This window comes from Dermacentor andersoni, chromosome 7 (assembly GCF_023375885.2).
Source record: "Dermacentor andersoni chromosome 7, qqDerAnde1_hic_scaffold, whole genome shotgun sequence".
Taxonomy (NCBI): domain Eukaryota; kingdom Metazoa; phylum Arthropoda; class Arachnida; order Ixodida; family Ixodidae; genus Dermacentor; species Dermacentor andersoni.
In genome coordinates this window covers 55,166,633-55,188,852 of record NC_092820.1, presented here as the reverse complement: position 1 = coordinate 55,188,852, position 22,220 = coordinate 55,166,633, and the positions used below count along the sequence as shown (strand labels likewise).

At 48.0% G+C, this 22,220-nt stretch overlaps 1 protein-coding gene and 1 long non-coding RNA gene across 2 annotated transcripts in view; one reads left to right on the top strand and one right to left on the bottom strand.

Moving 5' to 3' along the window:
* Positions 1–18,294, top strand: part of LOC140219567 (uncharacterized) — a 50,119-nt gene extending 31,825 nt beyond the window's left edge. Inside the window, exons 4-7 of the mRNA XM_072289454.1 lie at positions 16,182–16,381; positions 16,472–16,613; positions 17,128–17,506; positions 18,288–18,294. Coding sequence (XP_072145555.1) covers positions 16,182–16,381; positions 16,472–16,613; positions 17,128–17,506; positions 18,288–18,294 — 728 coding nt within the window. The remainder of the gene's footprint in view (positions 1–16,181; positions 16,382–16,471; positions 16,614–17,127; positions 17,507–18,287) is intronic.
* Positions 18,295–20,571: 2,277 nt separating this feature from the next.
* On the bottom strand, positions 20,572–21,873 carry LOC140219259 (uncharacterized). The gene is made up of 3 exons (XR_011895401.1): positions 21,347–21,873; positions 21,016–21,133; positions 20,572–20,652 (listed from the first exon to the last, which is right to left on the bottom strand). It is a non-coding gene; the product is annotated as an uncharacterized lncRNA (long non-coding RNA).
* Positions 21,874–22,220: the final 347 nt, after the last annotated feature.

Here is a 22,220-nt window from a genome sequence, read left to right as displayed (position 1 = left end):
GTTACGGCGTGAATTTTCCGATTTCTCTTCTTTTTTTCTCTTCTTCTTCTTTCTCCTTTTATTCCCTTTACCCATTTCCCCAGCACAGGGTAGCCAGCCGGTACTTACACTGGCTAGCCTCCCTGTCTTTCCTCCTCTTTGTCTCTCTCTCTCTCACCCAGCATTATAAGTTAGTCAAGAGAACCATGCCGCTACCGTACAAAACACTCAATAAAGCACAAGAAGTCACGTACAGGCGGTTTCAGGCGGGCACCTACCCATGCCCGGCCTTCCTGCACATAATTTTCCGGACGCGCGCCCTCACAATGCGTGTCGCTACTGTAAGGATATAGCAAGCCTTGCTCACATGCTCTGGGGTTGTCCCCTGGCGCCGGGGGCCAGGACCACCAAGGAAGAGTGGGACCGAGCTCTACGCAGCTCGGACCTTAAAGCACAGCTCATGGCTGTCCATCGGGCCCGCGACACGGCGGAGGGGCATGACCTCTCTGTGCCGACGTGGGAGCGGCCCGCTGCGCACTAATCGCGCGCACTGACCGACCTCAAGAAAGTTATTCATCCATTCATCCATAGTGCTTTTACGCAACAGGCTGGTGTTCCACAAGGTGGTTTGTGCTGAGCTGCACTATTTTTATTGTCAAATTGAATTCGCTCTACACTGTCATACCACGCACTATGTCTTATTCTGAATACGTGGATGACATCCAGATTGGTTACAAACCATGTAATCTAAGTATTTGCGAGCGACAAGTATAGCTTGCCTTCCATTCCTGCTTGGGCCAAGCAATGGCCTGCAGTATTCTGAAATAAATAAATGAATGTACATTAATTGTGTAAGTGGGCAGACGAGAACGATTTTGAACTAAATCTTAAAAGAAGTACGTGCGTTTTTTCCTCTAACAAGAAAGGTATACTGAGGGACCCAGTAATAGATATCGATGGAGTAGGGCTATCTGTGGGCCATGAACACAAATTATTTAGGGATCCTTTAAGACAGCAAGTATTGTTCCGCATTTGAAGTATTGTAAGGCGAAGTGCCTCAAGACTATCAATTTGCTAAAATTCTTATCTCGCACATTCTGGGGAAGCAACAGGAGCTGCCTTATAAGCTTGTACAAAAGTATATATTATCACTTCTCGACTACGGAGCCATAGTATAAAGGATGTTTCAGCTAAGTCTAGCCCGAGTGTAAAAATATGCCAATGCACTGTAAGACGACACGACAAAATGCATGTTGCTCACTTTTGTATGTCGTGTGTCACGCTACCTTTTTGTATTTTTGCTTAATTAGATAATTATTCAAGATAATTGACCAATTTCTGAAACAACTAAGTTAGGCAAAAAATTCCAATTAGAAAGTTGCAGAGCGCTTTGAAATACGTCCGATTAGGCAGTTTTTAACTTTCTATCTATTAAGTATTAGTGTTTTTCAGCTTGCTGTGGATGCCCGTGAAATACAAATAATACCACGTGACATGCACATTTGCGCGTCGTGATTGCACTGCTCCCAAACGTTCCCTGCACATACGAACATAGCGTTTAGCCGGGTATGCTGCCATTGCATCTGCTTATCGCTAACATGAACCGCCAGGAAGAAAGCACATCGCTGGCGTAAATGGCACAGACAATGCCTTCGTCCCTGCCCTGTCGCCTTTTAAGCTGGAGTACGCCCTGCTAGATGCTATGTTCGTTTATACACGGACAGTTTGGGAGCGCTGCAATCACTGCACGCAAGCGGGTATGTCAGATGGTATTTTTTAATTTTTTATTTCGCGGGCATCCGCAATAAGCTGAAAAACACTAATACTTCAAGACAGAAAGTTATAAACTGCCTAATCGGACATTTTGCAGAGCATTCTGCAACTTTCTATTTGAAATTTTTTGCCTGGCTTCATTTGTTCAGAAGTTACCTAATTAATCTTGACTAATTATCTGATTAAGCAAAATGCAAAAATGGCGTAACACATTACACAAAACAGTGAACATACATTTGGCCGAGTCGTGTTAGAGTGCATCGGCATATTTTTTACTCTGGCTAAAGTTAGCTGAAACGCCCTGTACAAATTTGCTACGCCTAGTGCTTTGAAAATGTTAGATCGTATATACTACTTAGGTAACCGCCTTGCTAAAGGCGCCTTCAGGACTAGTCCTGTGCAGAGTTTGTACGTCGAACCTAACGAATGGTCTTTATACTTCCAAAGGACATGTCTAAGCTTTTCCTACGCCTTGAATGTAAAAACAGCTGTAGACAATCGATGTCATTCAATTATTCACGACTTCTCCATGGCCACGCTGTTGAGTAATCGCCAAGCCTCTAGGCCTCCTTTGTCGCCCCGATGGGAAGCCCTGTGAGATGAAACACCAAGCATCCCTCTTTTAGAGAATGTCCTAATGGCTCCTTCCAGGCTTCTACCGCCTGGGAGTGGCAGACTATCCAGTGTGACAGCTCTTTCATAGGAATATCAAAACTTGTACTTGAGGCACATATACATTGGCATTTTCTTGAACTTAAGGAGAAGTATGCCTGTCCTGAACTTTAAATAGATGCTTCGAGGTCTCCTCATGGTGTTGCTTGCGCAGCTCTAGATCTAGTCTTGCTACGGCTATTGTATTTACGGACTCCGTGAGTGTAGTCTGAGCCTTAGTCAGTTTACATAAGGCCAAAAACAATGTTTTTAGTTATATATCCTAATTACTGTGATCTGCCTATATGGATAAACAAGTCATAATCCTTATGTGGGTACCTGAACACAGTGGCATAAATGGCACTGAAGCTGCTGACGAGAACGCCACCTCAGTAGCTATTAGGGACACCGACACAAACATACCCATTCCAGCCACGGACCTTAAACCATATGTCACAAGCTGAAGAAGCACTTGTAAAAACAATGGGATTCCCAGGTATCCATACACTGCACTTCATCAAACGCTAATTAGGGCACTGCATATCAGAGAAAACAACACGATACAAGGAAGTGCTTCTTTATCGACTAAGAATAGGTCATACCTTCGGCACCCACTCTTACCTACTGGTAGGAAGTGATCCTCGCTCATGGCGAAGGTGTGGCTACAGCCTTACAGTCCTCCATCTCCTTCCCCAGTGCAGGGAAATAGAAACTGAGCATAAGAAGTATTTTCATTCTGCGTTTCATCAGCGTATTCCACTTTAACCAGCATCTATTCTTTGTAACTAACCGCTGTGTAACGCGGAAACAGTCTTTAGCATTTTTGATTAAGTTAGTATCTTAGAACTCAGTCGGCCGGGTCGTGCGTAGCAAAGCCTCGCCTTTGAGGCTGTCGCTGCACTGACATAGGTTTTTACTGCCCGTGCGCCTTAGCTCTTGCTTTAACTCAAGAGCCCAGTGGGGGCAGTAGTGCATGTATGCATTCTTTCGTATGACTCCTTCATACCGAAATTTTTACGCCCCTTTTATTATAAGCCATTCCCACTATTTTGATGCCTATATATTTTACGCAGTTTACAGCCACATAAAATCTACATTTACAACTCAATTTGATCACTGTATACATATTACTTAGAGAATCCATTACCACATGTCATGGCACTCTCTCGCCATAGCTGGCGCTTGCGCCACAAAGCACCACAGATAAATCTTGAATAATCTTTAATTACGTAGTCGTTCTTTGAGTAACAAACAAAAATATGTCACACGCCTATGTGGCGCGCCCAACACAATCAAAGTATAAGCTGGAGGAGCCGCTCCATAGGAACTCCATTTTCGGCAGGGCGCATTAGAGGGTCTTCGCGGCGAAGTCTCTTACATTTGTTTTCGCATGACCGGTCTGAACTGTCCACCCTGCGTCGACGGCCGGCTACGGCTTGTGCTTCTCTCTGTACAGTGGTCTGCCAGCAGAGACCACTGTACAGCAAAGACTACAGACTACAGCAAAGTTGGTGCTGTAGGGGTTGGAGGACGGACTTCGGGATGAAAACAAAACTTGGGAGGTTTTATTTTACATTATATACAGAGAGGTGAGAGTCAAGTAACAGTCGTACAGTCATTACGGGCCGGCAGCAACTCGAACGCTGCGGCCCGCGGCAAGAAGTTCGAGAGAGGTGAATCAGGGAATGCTCTGGTCTCTCTGGAATGCTTCTTTTAAACCCTTCGAGGACTGGAAGTCGCGTCATGTTCGGCCAATGGGAGAGCCCGCTCAGATGACGCCACCTTCGGCCAATGGTAGGCACCCGTGCGGTGATGTCACACCCGGCGGCTCTCCGCGGTCTTTCCTTGCTGTGGTGCAATGCTCTCTTCAAAGGCGGAGAAGGGGGACGATTAGGCTCCATTGTCCGAGGGCTCACCTGCTCCCGGTGGTACGGCCCCACTGTGGTGGCAAATGCCTTCTTCAAAGGCGAAGAAGGGGGACGCTTGGGCCTTCCCGGTACATCGCAGCCGTCTTGTTTCGGGACCCACTTTCCTTGCAACAATGCCGGGCTACCCCTTCGTTTTCTGGAAAACTCAAGCATTGAATAGCTGCCGGCGGCGTACGAACTTGTTGGCACGTGAACTTGTTGGCTCGAGCGATCCTCTGGAATGTGCTGCGATTCGATGTGGTCCGGGGGAACTCGAAGTAGGCGCAGGAAACAGCTCCATATCTAACAGCTCGTCCTCGCCCCGGATGTTCTGAATGGCCGGTGAACTCAATTCGCTGGCCATGAGGAACGCCGAAAGAACCTGCAGGGTATTGGTGTCGAGCCTCGTTTGACGAACTTCGGGATCCTGGGCCCTGGAGAACATACGTCAAACAAACAAAACAACACAGCGCTGCACCACGCGTAAGCGCAGGCTCTTCACCGCTGTCTCGCCAGGCTATTACTGAGTCAAAATGAACCCTAATCTTTTATTTCCCCAATTTTGACTAAACAGTTCCAAGCACCTTTCCAAACCGCTATCCATTTCTCCCCGAATGCCGACAAGACCAGAGTACTATTGTTGTTGCAAAACAAAGGGTCGTCGACGTTGCAAACAACAAATGAAAACAGCCGAACATAACTTAAGTGGCCTAACTACACGAACAGCATGTTTCCAATCTATCGCAGTGGCGTACTTATCGCACGTATTGGTGCCACTGAACAGTCTGGTCAACCTCACAAGTACGTAATCACAAGCGCGCTAGCCTTGTGGTCACTAATCAGAACGCGTACTTGCGTCGTAGGCAAACGTTTCATTACGCTTACTCACGTTTCTTCCCTGAAAGTCCTACAGGACACGTGACTTAAACGAACAATTAAACTTGCGGGACTTGCACACTCCGCAGAACTCTTAAAATGATGCGTCTTCTACTAACTCTTTCCACGCACGCTCACTAAAGAAGTCAGAATACGGCTGCCCTCAACACACACCAGCAACCCAGTCATAAATCTGCTTCCTTCCGTCCACACAGGACACGCGCTAATGGAACTAAGAACGCTTCTCAGTGCAAATCATGCACTCACTGAAAACCTACGCGCTTAACCTTAGAAAATTCAAAAACACTCAAAAAGAAAGAAGGTTAAATAACACACACGCGCGTTGCGATAGGCCTTTCAACAATAACCTTGACCCTCAGGTTACTCACACACACAAAAAAGAAAGCCTATTTACTCATTAACTAACACTCGCGAGACTACATGTTTACACAAACCTCATCTTTCAAATCTCCGAGCTTCTCAAACGAAAACACAAACAAAGCTCAAACCTTACATATTGAAAGAAATCCTAGTCTCAAATCGCGAAAACTTTCCGATGCTCAAAATAAAAAACAACACACTTCGTTTCTACGGAAGGGCTCTCGGCCTCCCTTTCCATACGCTTACGTCTGACTCATACTTTGAGTCGTACCCGAGGTGGTCGCGGTTTGAAAGCTACTCTGGCTGCCGAGAAACAACAAAAGGGCTGACTCACTATCAGCTCCCCCAAGACGTTACGGTCTCCTGCCAATTTGCGTCCTGGTGCCCGGCCTTCCTCACAAACTCGATTGACCGCGTCGCTACTCCCCACCTGGTCTCGTCTTGCCACCTTGCGCTTCTTCGTACTGCACGCTGAGCTATAAAAAGAACTACGGAACGACGAGGAGTTTAACAGCCCCGTGCCCTTTGTCCGCGTCCGTGCAGAACATGCGTCTCGGTTTCCTTTTGACCGGTGGCTCGAACGTTTTCGATGCGTCAACATCGTCCGTTACGACCGCACCTTTTTCCTCGCGCCCTGCCCTTTTGGGTTTCTCGCCATCTTTGGCGGCGCTACATTAGTTACCGTCTTTCCGTCTTTATCGCGCTTCTTTTTACGGCGCTTTCCCTTCACACTCACTTTCATGTCGCCTTCTCGTGCCTCGTGCTGGCCGGTACACATTTCGTCGGCCCGGATCGGTCTCTTACCCGCACAGTCTGAGTGATTTACATTTAAATCTACTCTCACTTTGCCTCGACTGGCGGACAGCCCAACCGACTCTGGAACAATGCAGCAGGCTTTACTCGAGTTAGACAACTCGCACTCTTGCGAACTGCCCTCTACTACATTGCCCAGCTCACGCTGTGCATCTGCACACAGCCCGTCGGTATCGATCGCTGTCTCACGCGCACAGTGCGAATGATTAACAACTGAATCATCCCTATCTAGGCTATCTAGACTGGCGGAGAGCCGCACCGATCCCTGAACAATGCAGTTGTTCTCTCGTGAACTACGGAGCTCGCCATCCCGAGAACTACTCTGAACTGCATCGTCCAGTTCGCACTTCACTTCTGCACGCAGATCTGGCTCTACATGGGTGCTCGCGTCTGTCGGGTCAGCAGTACCCTTTTCTTCGCTAGCAACCTCGCTAACATAACCAGCGACGCACACGCGCGGTAACTGTGCCAATTTGTTCGCAGCTGGCCTAGCTGTCTCTACAGTCATCTGTTGGCACAGCACCTCGTCGCTCTCCTTGCGGCCTTTAACGGCCTCTGTTGCCACTAAGGCATCGTTAGCAGCTAGCCTTTTCCCTTCACTTATGAATCTGCAGCCAATCTCACAGGCACTGCTCTTCTCGTCGGCTTTTGGCGAAAATCCGCTCGATGCTGCCTCATGCTTTCGCTCTGTACTACCTACAGAATTCTCAGACAGCCGTTGTCTCTGTGCCATTAACTGATCACAATACTGTATCTCTTTGATCAGTGCTGCCTTCTCTCTCTCATATTTTTGCTCACGCTCACGCTTACGTTCCTGATACTCACGTTCGCGTTCATTCTCACGTTCGTGACGCTCACAGCTAAGAGTAAGTTCTTGAAGCTCACGCTTCCGTTCATTCTCGCGTTCTTCACGCTTACGCTCACTCTTACGTTCACGACGCTCACGCACACGTTCACGACGCTCACGCTGCCGTGGCTCCTGTATCACCTCCCAAGCAAGCTCAATGCTTTTGTCATCATTGCCACTATCTTGAATCGCCTTTATGATAGCTGGCGTTTTCATCCGTTCGTCCGCCTCAACTCCCAAATCGTCGCACACCAACAACAAGTCTAACCTCGTCAACCTTCTAAGATCCATGGCAGCTGCCCCGACTGGTGGTTAGAACTGTTTTCCTTAATTAATTTGTGCAAGTACACAATGCATCAAATTCCCGATTCTCAGAACTATCAAAACGAACACACAACATTTGAGTCTGGCGAATCAAAAGGAAAATAACCACGCGCTCACTTACGGTTGCAGCACCCTGCCATCCGGTTCATTTGTCCGCTGTTCCCGGTTCCTCCGGACTCCCTGGGTCGAAGGCTCGCTCTTCTTTGCTACTCCCAGTTTCTTCGGACCTCTTTCGACGAAGGCTCTCTCTTCTTCGCTGCTCCCGGTTCCTTAGGATCTCTCTCGACGAAGGTTGATCCGTAGCGCTGCCATCAGCTGTTGCATTCGGAGGCGATCTCACCGCTGCCAACCAGATGTAGGGGTTGGAGCAGATCCCACCGCTGGCGCCAGATGTAGGGGTTGGAGGACGGACTTCGGGATGAAAACAAAACTTGGGAGGTTTTATTTTACATTATATACAGAGAGGTGAGAGTCAAGTAACAGTCGTACAGTCATTACGGGCCGGCAGCAACTCGAACGCTGCGGCCCGCGGCAAGAAGTTCGAGAGAGGTGAATCAGGCAATGCTCTGGTCTCTCTGGAATGCTTCTTTTAAACCCTTCGAGGACTGGAAGTCGCGTCATGTTCGGCCAATGGGAGAGCCCGCTCAGATGACGCCACCTTCGGCCAATGGTAGGCACCCGTGCGGTGATGTCACACCCGGCGGCTCCCCGCGGTCTTGCCTTGCTGTGGTGCAATGCTCTCTTCAAAGGCGGAGAAGGGGAAGATTGGGCTCCATTGTCCGAGGGCTCACCTGCTCCCGGTGGTACAGCCCCGCTGTGGTGGCAAATGCCTTCTTCAAAGGCGAAGAAGGGGGACGCTTGGGCCTTCCCGGTACATCGCAGCCGTCTTGTTTCGGGACCCACTTTCCTTGCAACAATGCCGGGCTACCCCTCGTTTTCTGGAAAACTCAAGCATTGAATAGCTACCGGCGGCGTACGAACTTGTTGGCACGTGAACTTGTTGGCTCGAGCGATCCTCTGGAATGTGCTGCGATTCGATGTGGTCCGGGGGAACTCGAAGTAGGCGCAGGAAACAGCTCCATATCTAACAGTGCTACGTTAGTTCGACGGCTACAATCATTACGTTGATGGGCGCAATATATTTAGGGAAGCAACAACGCAAAAGCCGCGCTTGGAACCTGGCAGCTTTACAACCTTTATAACAAAATAGTGCTGCATTACAACGCGCAGTTTGGTTCCTCCCGCAATGTTGACCATATGCCATAGTCGTTAAAGCCCTTACATCTTCCAAAGGTAGCACCATTCTTAGATCTTGTCGCCACTCGCTCCTCCTGGTGTTTCCACCTTGCCGCCTCCTGTTGCTCCAGGCTCCTCCGATCACGTTTTTCTTTTTGTTTTTTTAGCACGCTCGGATTGCCATTCTCGGATCAGTGCAATGAAAGTGCTGCACTGCGCAAGCAAAGTGATCGAGTGAGCAAGCGGACTATATGTAAAGTGCTAGGGAGAAGAAGTTTATTTTGATGACCTGCTGCTACTTTTTCGATTGCTGCAAACGACAAGGCGAGGGCAAAAAGCTTTTCTGATTACCATCCGGCAAGCGCAACGCACAAAGAAGAAAAGTGTAGACGCGTAGGATGGGGCGAGGTGACTTCGAAGAGGTCGCAGTAGAGTCTGTAGTAGAGTCTGCCAGCAGCCTAGAAAACATGCGCTGCAATGTGAAGGAAGGTATCGCCAAGAAAAATGCTCGTTTTGTGGAAAGAGGTGGGGTCCTGTACCGGATGTATCTAGACCGCAGGGGAGTGGAGTTCGATCAGCTGATCGTGCCTGAGTGCTACCGTCAGGATCTGTTGCGCTTGTCGCATGGAGGTTCATGGTCCGGACACCTAGGAGTTAAGAAGACTAAGGACCGTCTCTTGCAAGAGTACTATTGGCCAGGGTGTTTTTGGGACGCAGACCACTTTGTGAGGACATGTGACACCTGTCAGCGGGTGGGCAAACCAGGGGACAAATCGCGGTCGCCGTTGAAGTTGGTACCTATCAATAAGCAGCCTTTTAGGCGGCTCGTTATTGATACAGTGGGACCTCTGCCGGTAACAGCCACGGGGTACAGACACATTTTGACTGTGATCTGCCCAGCGACAAAGTTCCCTGAAGCAGTGCCGCTTAAAGAATTCAGCTGAGTTGAGATAGTCAATTCACTACTGTCCATATTTGCGCGAGTTGGTTTTCCTGCGGAAATCTAGTCAGATCAGGGCACAGTGTTTACTAGCGCCTTGACGACAGCCCTTCTCGATAGGTGCGGGGCAAAGCTGTTACACAGCTCAGTGTACCACCCACAGTCGAATTCCGTTGAGAAGCTCCACTCCGTCATGAAGCGCGTGTTGAGAGCATTGTGGATTGAAGAACAAACTGACTGGGAGCTGTGTCTGCCTGGGGTGATGTTTGCATTGAGTACCGCGCAGCATGCGGCTACGGGGTTTTCACCAGCTGAGCTCGTGTACGATCGCTCGCTGCGGTCTCCGCTCCGCATGCTTCGAGACGTATCACTGCCCTCTCCAATGGCTGCAGACTATCTCTTCCAAAAATGGCCGCCTCCTGCGCTGGAGCCTCGCTTTGCAACAATATTCCTTTGAGGTGCATTACAAAAAGGGGAGTCTCAACGGTAACGCCGATGGCTTAAGTCGAGGCCCCTAACGTAGGAATCAGCCTCAAAGTTGTTTGTTACTGATGTTTTCTTCCTCAGGCAGGATTTTTAACATATTGCTTTTGTTTAGTGTTTCAAAGTCATGACGTGCTTTCTAGTGCAATTTTCCAATTTCTGGACGTGTTCTGAGTGCTGCTAGACTACTGTAAGGAACTAGGCAGAAGTATAAAAGGGGAAAGAGCCTGGCAGGGCTTAGTGAGGGTTGTGTCGTCCTTGCTGACTGAGCGGTTGAGTTTCGGCGTAGTTCTAACGCTTGCTGGGAACGAGAACAAAAATGCAACTCTCCCGAAGTCACTTTGCAGTGTCCTGTGTGAACCTGAACGAGAGAACGAGGCCTTCTCTGTGCGCTGCGCTCAAGAAACGCCGAAGGACGCCCGACTTCGGTTATGAGCATCATCGAGCGACATCCCTCCGGACAGCGGATGCAGTCCCCTGACCATCGGGATCTCCTTCTCACGGCTGGGCGGTCTGTTACGTTTCGCCTACGACGCACGGTATAGCCGGCGCGGATGCAACGGACGCCGGGGCTTCGTTCAAAGCGGCGGACATTTTGGCCCGTTCGCCGCTGCCGCAACGCCTCCTGCCATGCGCGTCCAGGCATGTTTCAATGCCACGTGTCCTCGTGTGTGCGTGTGTGTGTGTGTGCATGTTGTTGCCCACGCTTGTCAAAGCGCGGCAGCCGGGGAGAGGAGCTCCCCAACTGTGAAGCGAGGAGGTGTGACCGGCGCCGACCCGGCGGATGCGTCACTTCTAGTCTCAACGTGTCCGTACGGCGCCGTCACGTGCGCCTCATCGCGAGCCGTTCCTTCTTGCCCTCGACTCCGAGAGTATAAAAGCAGCAGCCCACGGACGCCGAGAGAGGGTCCGATTTCTTCCGTCGAGTAACGTGGTCTCCCGTCTCTCCACTTCGGTCGACCGGACCGGCCGCTCTTTTGCGATACTATAATAAACAAGTTATTCTTTTAGCAATCGACTCATCCTTTGCCAGGACCTTCGGATGCTTCCAGCTGTGCCCCAGGCCGCCAGGCCAACGCTACCCTTGGGGCTTGCGACCCAGTTGCAACAGTGCCGAAACCACAATATGATTATGATACGCGCCGTATATAGTGTGGACTGCGCAATAATTTTCACCACTGGAGGTTGTTTAAGGCGCCCCAATGCATGGCACATGGGTGTTCTTAAGTTTCGGCCCCATCGAAATGTAGGCGCCGGTTTGGGGATTGATCCTCTACCCTCGGTCTCAGCACAGTTACGCCAAAGCCCGTGTGCTACCACGGCGGGCACTGGTTGTTTTGAGTTCTTGCGGTTTCTGGATGCGTCTGATCACCTGCTGCACCAACGCTGGCCAAACTGTGGGGCGTTCAGTTCTCAGATATCCATTTTGTTTCATTCCCATTGATGATGGTTTTAGGATGAGCCAAATGTACAGTTCCGAAATTTCGGGAATTCTACGAAAAAAGAAACATTACCAAAACTGCGGAATGACAAATAACATCTCTTTGACACTGAAGTGACAAAGTATATTTCCAGCTGGTGGAACGGGAGCCATAATAAATTGGCGTGTGACCAATAGGAATCTTAGACAACATGAAATATTTGTACAACAGCAAAACAGTGCTTTTGGCAAAAATATGCAACGCCTATATGCCGTCTATATGTGCGTACATGTGTCCCCATTTCTCTTGTTGCGTTTTTTTTTTTTTGTAATGATAGTGCTGTGCTTTAAACATAAAGTGTGCTTGCACTATCGATGAAGATTTGCGTGACGACGCATGTAGTCTCCTTTTATCACATGTTCTAGCCGTATTCACGCTTATTACACTTTCGTGACGCACCTCTACATGCCTCGACAAGTATGCACAGCAAAGATCTCGTGTCCGGAGATTGGCAAAATAGCGATGTTTGTAGGGAAAAAGCTGATTTGGACACGTACAGGTGCAGTTTTTTTCTCACAAGTGTTCGCTTTCAGAAAGAGAACTGCATGGTTAGCGAGGTCCTATATTTAGCCATGTCTTCGTCAGACATTTGCTTGCTTTGTAGAGCTAGATATGGTAGCGAATTTCATCTTCCTCAATACATAAGTTAGGCTAATGAATATAATATCGGCGTTCATCCTCTGAATTCTTGCTTTTCGTAATCTACCGTGAGGAAGTCGCGCCATTGAGTATCATACAATCAATAAAATATTATTTTTTTAAAATATGCATCCTTCCCGGAAGTTTGAAATCTATGTTAAATAAGCTTTAATTATTCCGACTACAAAATTTTGTTCAGTATTGCTATATGCAAACTGTAATCGTATGGAACGTGTATGTTTACCACTGGAAATGTCGAAACTATAGATGCAATTTTTTTTTCACTGCATCCTATATAAGCTATGAGGAAGCACAAAAGCGAAAACAAGCAGATGCGCAGTGTAAGGCGCATACGTAAAGATGTCTCAAGGACGAAGTCTATGCGTGGTTCTTGTCACAGGCAGAATAGTGTTGACAGCCTATTACACAGAATATACAATACCTACCAAGCAACATTTAAAGCTTCTCTATCTCATGTGTAGCAGTGGGACACATACCCAATATGGCGAACTGTCCAAAAGCGCGCGCAACCGAGTGGGGCATGTCGAACGGCTGAATCAAAGAATGTAACGTACATTAAATCCCCGAAATATATTTCGCCATAAAAATCATAAATGAATGCGCTTTTGGAATATATCTGTGAGCCGACAATATATAATCAAGTATATTTAGGAATCCATTCTTTTGAAACGCAGAACAGAACTGTGTATACTCGGTCAGTCATACAAAGATTATATGGGCCACATTGCTGGTAATTTCATGTATTCTTCTTAAACACTTCCCCAAATATATCCACTTTGATATCCAAGGGTCCAGGTAGCCAACTAGCCAAAACAAACCTGTGAACGTAGGCAAAGAAAGCCTCCCTTCTACAATAGCACGCATGCCATTCTCCTATAGAAATTTCCGTAATAGCTTAGCAAACTTGGTCCTTGAGCTAAAGCCTTTAGCTGTTCTTTTGCGTAGCCTTCTATTCTGAGCACAGTCACAACAGCTAAGAAATATTTGCTGTAGACGCTGGATGGTCAATTCACTGCGTCTTCAGATGTTACATTCCAGTCAGAGGTAACCGAACGTGTGAGGGCCATCCCTTCCCCACTTGAAAGATTGCGGCGAAGGGAGCCGACACACGAAAGGATGACGCCGTGTGTGTCCCGGCGTAGAAGTGATTTTTCAGTTATTAAGATCAAGCGAGGGTCCGAAAGGGGAGTTTCAGGTGAGACTCTCAGTTCGGAATTATACATGACCGTCGTGTTGCTTACGACCAATTAATGGTTACAAACAAGAAACCGAGTTTTACGCGAACATTTGGACCTAATACTGACCTTCTATGTATTAATTCAGCAACCTCATGCTTAATTTGACAATTTAACTACAGACTGAGTGGTCATTGCAGCATTGTGTGTGTATGTTGGGGTGAAGCATATGGAAGAAAGTGTGTAAACCTTAAAGGACGGTATGCTAGTCGAGGAAATCAATGCAGTCGGAGAGCAATTCCGTGGTAATTGTGTTCTCGGCCGCCGATGCGGGTGGTGCGGTGCCCCATTCAGATATTGTACACAACATAAACGTTGTATGCTTACCATGACGAGCACATTCTACTCAGTGCGGACTTTCAGTCGTTCTCGCGAGTAGCTTGACGTTTGGAGTGATTAACAATAGCCGGACAGTTTATTTCGCCAGAGCTACAGTTTTCACAAGGGGACTTGTCTGCTTCAAGGACGCAACCGCTTTCCTTAGCAGAGTTTGTACAAGAACAGCTAACTCTGTCCAACTTACTCCCATATTATAAAGCAGCGAGTGCCTTACAACTGCTTTGCTGCATGTTTCAAGGGTAATATATCGCCGCAATATAAATTTTACAGAAAGCCTATTCAACGCAAAAGTAAGCCTTCAATGTGCCATCCACATGACATCCTGTTTTAGGTCCACGTGTAGAACCTGCTGACACCTTCAAAATAACAATAATCTGCAAGTACCTATATGCACTAAAACACATTGAGTTTAACCGGCACTAGTTTCAACATGTTTTATATGCTGGGATGTACGTTCTGTGAGAAAAAAAAAATGTATCGGTGAAACGGGCAAGCCAGTGACGTTAGACAATACGTAAATCGATGGAAGCGGTCAAGAAACTACCGAAAGCACTCGCTGAGCTTATTTAATTTAATTTATAACAACTTTGACACGCGTAAAGTTATATTATATTGTCACAGTTTTGTTTCGCCCACAGGCACAAATTACGAGGCATATTCGAAAAGTAATGGCCGTTTGGTCAAAACAATATATTCGTTAGTGAAAGTCATTATTGACGGTTTCAGTTTCGCACCAACTTTAATCTTCTAGATTATCGCCAATAATTTCGAAGCACTTTTCATACCGCTGCACCAGCTTCTTTACACCTCGGCAAAGAAGTTCGCCGTTTGGTAGCTGAATGTGTTTACAAGGGCGGTCTTCAGTTCCACGTCGTCTTCAAACTGTCTTCCACCAAGCCACTCTTTCAAGTGCAACAAGAGGCAATATTGACTATGTGAAAGGTCGGGACTGTAGGATGGGTGATCAGACAATCACCAACAAAGATCTTAAATTGTCTTGTTTGTTCGAGGAGTTGCGTGAAGCCGCGCGTAGTAGAGGAGGAGTATTCTGGAGGGCAGCCGCTGATTTTCACAGTACAGTACACGCAGTGACTGTACAGTTTCGCAGTACACGTCAGCTCTAGCTGCTCTACATTTCATAATATCAACCAGAAAGAATGTGCACTACATGGCAGAATTCGGTAGACATCATTTATCGACTTGAGTAAGGACATTTCTTGAATATTAGATGAAGAGTGGCGCCACAACATGGATAGTTGTTTCGTTTCTCTGTTAGTGTAGGAGAGTCACATCCCATCACCCGTAACTGTGAGCGAAAACAAGTCGTCGTCGTCTTGGCGTTGGCGGTCGAAAAATGCTCGTCCTATTGGCATTCTTTGCTTTTTGTCTTGGTCGGTAAGCATTTTCGCTATCCAACTTGCACGCAATTTCAAATATCCGATCTTTTCAGTTACAATCGCGTAAATAGTGGTGCGTCCAACAAGAGGTAGTTTATCAGCCAGATCACTAATTGTGAATCATTTATCAAACCACTGTCCTTTGGCGACTTGTGTGGACGATTTGATCGGCCTGTGTACGGCGGCTACCACTGCGCTCTGGAGCATGCGCATTTGTGCAACCATTTTAAGTGTGGACACAGTTGTCTAACTAGAGTTGAGTGGAGTTGAGTTGTTATAGGCTACTGGGGTGCGATTTTATAGGAATTCTATTACTTTTTCCATGCCTTTTGCCGCCATCACTGAGCAGCCATCGGTCGAAAATGACCGGGCCGCGCCCATTTTGTCTGTCAATCACGCGACGTCAGGAACCCGCAAAAACTGTAATCGTCATCGTGACGTTCTCGCACTCATTATGCGGAGAAAAAGGCACGGATTTTTGGCACGACCAGAGGCAGGGTCGTTTCCGAAGGCATAAAAAAAATGGCCGCCCCTCTGATCGCTATGGCCGTGGCTCTTCGCCGTCGCCGACGTGAACAGGGAGAGCCAGACGACGCGTTTGACATGCCGGATGACCATTTTCGACGGCGTTTTCGCCTCTCGAAGGGAACGGTGCGGTTGTTGTGCGAGGAACTGGCGGGGGAACTAGAAGCTGAGCGAGCGACGGGACTGTCGGTGGAGCGGAAAGTGTTGTGTGCGCTGCGCTTCTTTGCTACCGGGAGCTTCCAAGCGTCCGTTGGGAGCGAGGAGACGATCCGTGTGTCGCAGTCGACGGTGAGCGAGTGCGTGCGAAGTGTGGCAGAGGCTGTCGTGAACGCAGGGGCCCGCAACAAGTGGGTCCATTTTCCAAAGACAGCCGAGGAAAAGGCAGCCGTGAAGGAGGGTTTTCTTCGGCGCGGCGTTATCCCCGGCGTCATCGGATGCGTAGACGGCAGCCTCATAGCCATTATCGCACCCAAGGGTGAGCGCAAGGCTGTGTTCATGTGCCGCAAGGGATACTACGCCCTCAACTGCATGTTCGTAAGTAAAACTCACGTTTTCTGCGATCCTTTTTGAAAGTTACGTTGCTCTTGCCAACGGGCACTTTCTCTGGTTTACGTTTTACCTCAGATCTGCGACGCGGACATGAAAATCTTGGCCTTGGACCCTAGGCGACCGGGGTCGGACCACGACGCTTTTGTCTGGCGGACGACATGGTTGCGCCGGCGGTTCCAAGTGGGGCGCATCGTGAATGCCGGGGAATACCTCCTCGGTGAGAAAAAAAAATTTTTTTTGGCGCAGTCACGCTTCAGCAGCGCAGAACGCCGTGTCCGCTCCAACCCAAACTTTTAACCAAACCACAAGAACATGAGTAATTCCGGAGTAAAAAAAGAAAATTAAGACATTGACTGCCACCATTGGCAATGTTCGAAGTGTTAAGTTACAAGCACATTATGTGTCTGCGAGGAGCTGACGAAAACAACATGTATTAGTGCTTTCTGCACCCAGTGACTGCCAGAAGCAGAAGAAATGAACACACATTACTGCTACTACTGTCATTGATAGCACCAACAAGTGTTGATTTCTTGTTTGTGGCAGGCACCGAGTAGTGCACTTGTAAATTGGTTAAGAGTTTGTGTCGGGTATGGACATGCTCAACTCATGCTTTTACTTGGGACTTGCAACCCTGAAGTCTACCTTTGTTGAATGATGCTGTAGCTTTCCTCAGTTGACAACTTGCCTCTCGTCAGCGGAGTACTCAATGTACTATTTCCATCTTTGTGCAGGTGACAGTGGCTACCCCTTGGAGCCGTGGCTCCTGACCCCGGTTCCTGGCCATCCTCCAGTGCACACAGCCGAGGGGCAGTACAACACAGCACATGCCGCCATGCGTTCCGTAGTGGAGAGGTGCATTGGGCTCTTAAAGAGCCGTTTCCGCTGTCTTCAGCGATATCGCACCCTCCTCTACGAGCCGGAACGTGCAGCCAACATTGTCGCGGCAAGTGCTGTGTTGCACAACCTTCGCCTTTCTGAAGGCGACGAGTCAGGCGATGACAGTGATGACGACAGCAGCAGCAGCAGTAGTAGAGAGCTTTACAATAACGGCGACCCCATGCCACACAGTCTGCCCCGTAACACGGGCTCTAGAATGCACTACTTGAGAGGGCGGGCTGTTCGCGACAATCTCATTAGCATGTTTGGCATAACCCGTGCGCAGCACATGCGTTATTTGAGGAGCGTGCGGCGGCAGCTGCGACGTCAACAGCAGTGTCAGCATCGCTAGGTGCATGCACACAGTTTTAAGTAATTGCATTGTGCATTTCATGCTGTGAAATTGCAGTTGATGTCTGCGTAATGCAAAGCATTCATGATTTGTTGAGAAATGTAAAAGTTGTTAAAAAAATTAAATTATGGGGTTTTACGTGCCAAAACCACTTTCCGATTATGAGGCACGCTGTAGTGGAGGGCTCCGGAAATTTCGACCACCTGGGGTTCTTTGACGTGCACCTAAATCTAAGTACACGGGTGTTTTCGCATTTCGCCCCCATCGAAATGCGCCCGCCGTGGCCGGGATTCGATCCCTCGTGCTCAGCAGCCTAACACCATAGCCACTGAGCAACCACGGTGGGTACATAAAAGTTGTGTAGTGAAGGCTTATGTAAAGCCTGCACTTATAGTAAGTAAAACAGTATCGTTAGAGGTGACATATGAGATTGAAAGCAAGCTAAAAATAAGTGCATATTCAAAGTGTCTGCCACAATTTACTTGTTGCTGCTGTCGTCATCTAGATGCATGTAGCCTGATTCTTACTCGTATCCCCTTACGCATTGATGGACATAAGCGCCTGTCTCCTCACTTTCTACTAGCACAGAGAAGCTCACAGAAGCCAAGATGTACAGTGCACGTCACACCTTCCGCTCCATGGAACCTGCTGTTGCACGTGCAGCTTCTAGGTCCTCCACCATTTTGTCTCGCAACAACGGCAAAGTTCCTTTCGAGTGACGAAAATGCCGTCCAACTGGTCATCCGACATGTCAAACGCTGTGGCTCCCGCGAAGTGTGTGCACGCACGAGCAGTTGATAGATTTCAACAAAGTGACCTTACTTGTGTATAGCAGAACTCAGCAATGTTAAACAGTAATATTTGTACAGTGCAAGCTAGCACTAGAAATGTGGTTGCGATGTGTAAATAAAAGCACTAGAGGAAAACTGCACCTTTCTGTATTTCAGCCTTCAACATACACTTGTTTATGCACACATCACATGCGACAGTCTCTACATTGAAGAAGTGTGAGAATCATGAGTACTCAGTAGTAGAGACATTATGCAACATATCACAGACAAGTTGGAATAAATATTGGATCACATTGTTCTTGCATCATAATATATCACAGGTAACGGCATGCATCGTTTAAGAAAACTGTTGTACACTGCACAAGTACACAGTAATAACAACTGGCTTAAACTGCACCAGAAACAGAAATGAGCAGGTGCTTAAATCACACGCCAACCGAATATTTATCACAGCGAAATGTATAGGTACATCACTACATGTGAAAGGAACATGCTGTTGTGGCGCTCTGAAACTGAAAGAGCCATAGCACCATATTATGATATTCAGTAAGACAAACTGCATAAATATTACACAGAAATTGCACCACAAGGGCTAAAATACAATGTATCACAACCTGAAAGATTACTGAATGACAACAAAATGTTTGATAATGAGACAGATGTGCAAGAAAAGAGACATTCCAGCTCAGTTGGTAGTGACACAAACAAATATGCAACAAACAAAAAATAAACATTACAAATAAAAAGAAGGAGCATAGGCAAGGAATTTTCATAACTTTTTTCTTTTTTGCTGTGTATATTGACTGGTTGCTTTCGACATTATAATAAGGCCTGAAAATTTCACCATTCGATGACAAGGAATAAATTGTAGAACACTTGCAGTGTGGCGTCGTGCTTAAATTGACATGACAATAACTGGGCACCTCAAAATTGCAGCGCCACAGTCGGAATGCCCGCACACACCACGCCTACAGGCACTTTTGCAGGTGAGCCTGATGGTGTGCACGCTCTTATGGCTGAAGCAAACCTTGAAGAAAAAATTCATGCTGCAACGGCTATGCTACTTATGGTTGCATTAAAGGGTGACTTCAGCAATTATTTATTTGCAAACTAGCAATATTTGCCCTTCATATCATTAATACATCAGCAAATTTTAAGATAAGTTACAAATTCCTTGCCTATGCTACCTTTGCATCCTTTAATTATGTGGGGCCTGAGAGGGGGGAGGGGAAGCTGCCACCATGCCCCAGTGCAGCCAGCAGCAGCTGAAGCAGGCGCTCGTTGGTCTCGTGCGACCGACGCGCCACTTCGAGGCGTTGCCGCTGCACTTCGAGGCGCTGCGACTGCACTTTCCGCATTCCCGCCACCTCCTCCCCGACGTGCTGCAGGCTCTCCATGTGGGCCTCGTGGTGCTGCCGCAGGCTCTGCAGGTGGGCCTCGTGGTGCTGTTAGCAAAGATGTGTAATTAGTTTGATTACAGAAGCTCAGTAACAAGGCCTTCGTGTGTTGCATTCATCCCCATTTGCAGGCTATTGTCTTGTCATTGTATATTCAAACACTGGAAATATTTTTCTGGCGCATCAAACTTGTGCCGTCGCATTCCATTAAGATGTGTTACATTGCTATACCTGCTTCCTTGAATTCAACGCCACTTTTTACTTTTTGCCACATAATTGCGTAGATATTTACACGTTATATCACGCGAATGTGTACAAGATATCACCACAGGACTACACGTATACGTTATGCTTGTTCACTGATAAATATAATTTTTAGAGAGGTCATATGCTCATCAATTTCATACGCAGAAAAATATACATCCGTGGCCTTACACATACCTGCCGGTTTTGCTCCAGCAGTTGTTGGCGGAAGCGGGTGTCCTCTTGAACTCTGGCTTCCTCCAACTGGCTCTGGCGAACGTATGCGGCAGTAGCCGTCATCACAGCACCATTAAGTTCCTGCTGCCTGGGCTGTCTACGGCACCTGCGGGTGCCGTAGACAGCCCAGGCAGCAGGAACTAGAGACAGCCGTAGACAGCCCAGACGGCACCTGCGGGGTAGGCTGCGGCACCTGCGGGGTTGGCTGCGGCACCTGCGGGGTTGGCTGCGGCATCTGCGGGGTTGGCTGCGGCACCTGCGGGGTTGGCTGCGGCAACTGCGGGGTTGGCTGAGGCACCTGGGTGGTAGGCCGCGGCACCTGGGTGGTAGGCCGCAGCACCTGGGGCGTAGCCGGTGGCTCTTCATGCAAGGCAAAAGCAAAGACTGCTCATTCACTGTTATCCGACCTACACAGATTGATTGTCCTAACCAGTCACTTTGAAATGTCATTATAGCTGCATAGCTACAATAATGATACACAAAACAGGTAGTTAGAGCAAAAGATGCCACAGAAAGTTGCTGGTAGCAGTAACCCTTAAGAAGCACAAGGAATCTCTATTACATCATCATGTGATTTGTAGTCTTGCATTTCTCCTCCATGAATAAGAGCTGGATGTTGGACACAAAGGTAATAACAGCACAGTGACGTACGTTACTTCATAGCAAGATCATACAGCAACTACAAACAACAATGCTACTACAAAAGCTAGGTCACTGCCTTACGTGTAAGGCCACTTGGCCCAGCAACAGCTGCAGGGCCCGACACCACGAAAGCAGTTGTCGCTGGTGGATGTCTGCGGGAACCGCTGGGCCCTGCAGCTTCCTCTGAACTTGCCTCGTCCTGCAATCAGAGTAGTGTTGAGACATTGCGAGCAGTGTGTGCAATGCACATCATGTACACAAGTTGCTGCTCAGAGTACATAACCTATATTGTCACTTGCACAAAAAAAAGGGCTTAAAAATTTTGCAATATTGTGTTACAATGTAATGCTGAAAATTTGTGAGGTCACAGCAGGTCACACAAACAAAACTTTTTTAAATCCAATGTACGCACCTCGCTATCGGGGAAGTACTCAGGGGGGGAAACAAGGACCCCTCCTGTCCTCATAAGGACGTCGAGGACGCGGCCGTCCACGCCACCCACTTTGCCACCTCCAGTAGCCCTGCAAACACGGCAACAACGACAACGTGAAACTACGTTACTGTCAGCATCATTAGAAGCTCACCTCTTCTCGCTCGCGGCCCTGGCCGCTTCTTTTTTCGCTTTATGGGCCATCTTGGCCCAATGGTTGCGCCAACGGCTGGTGGCCTTTACGGCTGGCCCCTGTGCGTTAAGCACCGCCGCCACCTCCTCCCACAGTTCGTTTTTTCGAGCAGCAGTCATACGTGGCGAGAACTCTGTAGAAGCTCTCGCCAGGTATGGGTGCTGCTCGATGAACTGCACGAGAATAGCCGCCTGCTCTTTCGACACCCGCGGCCCTTTTGCTGCCATTTTCTCTTTGTCAACTTGGGAATTTCAGCCGGCCCGCAGCACAGTAAGAAATTTAGAGGCAAACATTCTGTCCAAGCTAAGCGCCTGCATAAAGTGCTCACTACGACTTATTTCTGCCTTTTTATACCACTAATGTAAAAAAAGGTGAAGTCTCTACTCACATTTAATGTTGTAGCAGCTTCTTTCTCGGAGTATATCAGTGCAGGAAGTATTACCGATGCAGCGATAACTTTGACGAAGCTATCGTTATCTCATGGCGGTGCCCTATGGAAAATGCCTTGACAGTTCTCGATCCACTATGTTGGAAAGTTTCACCTCGGGGGCTACGGATAATTCTTCTTGGCCCTTCCTAAAGAAGAAACTATCACACGTCAGACATGCAGCGAAAACCACACGACAATGCAAGCACTACACGAGCAATAGTTACTCACCTCAA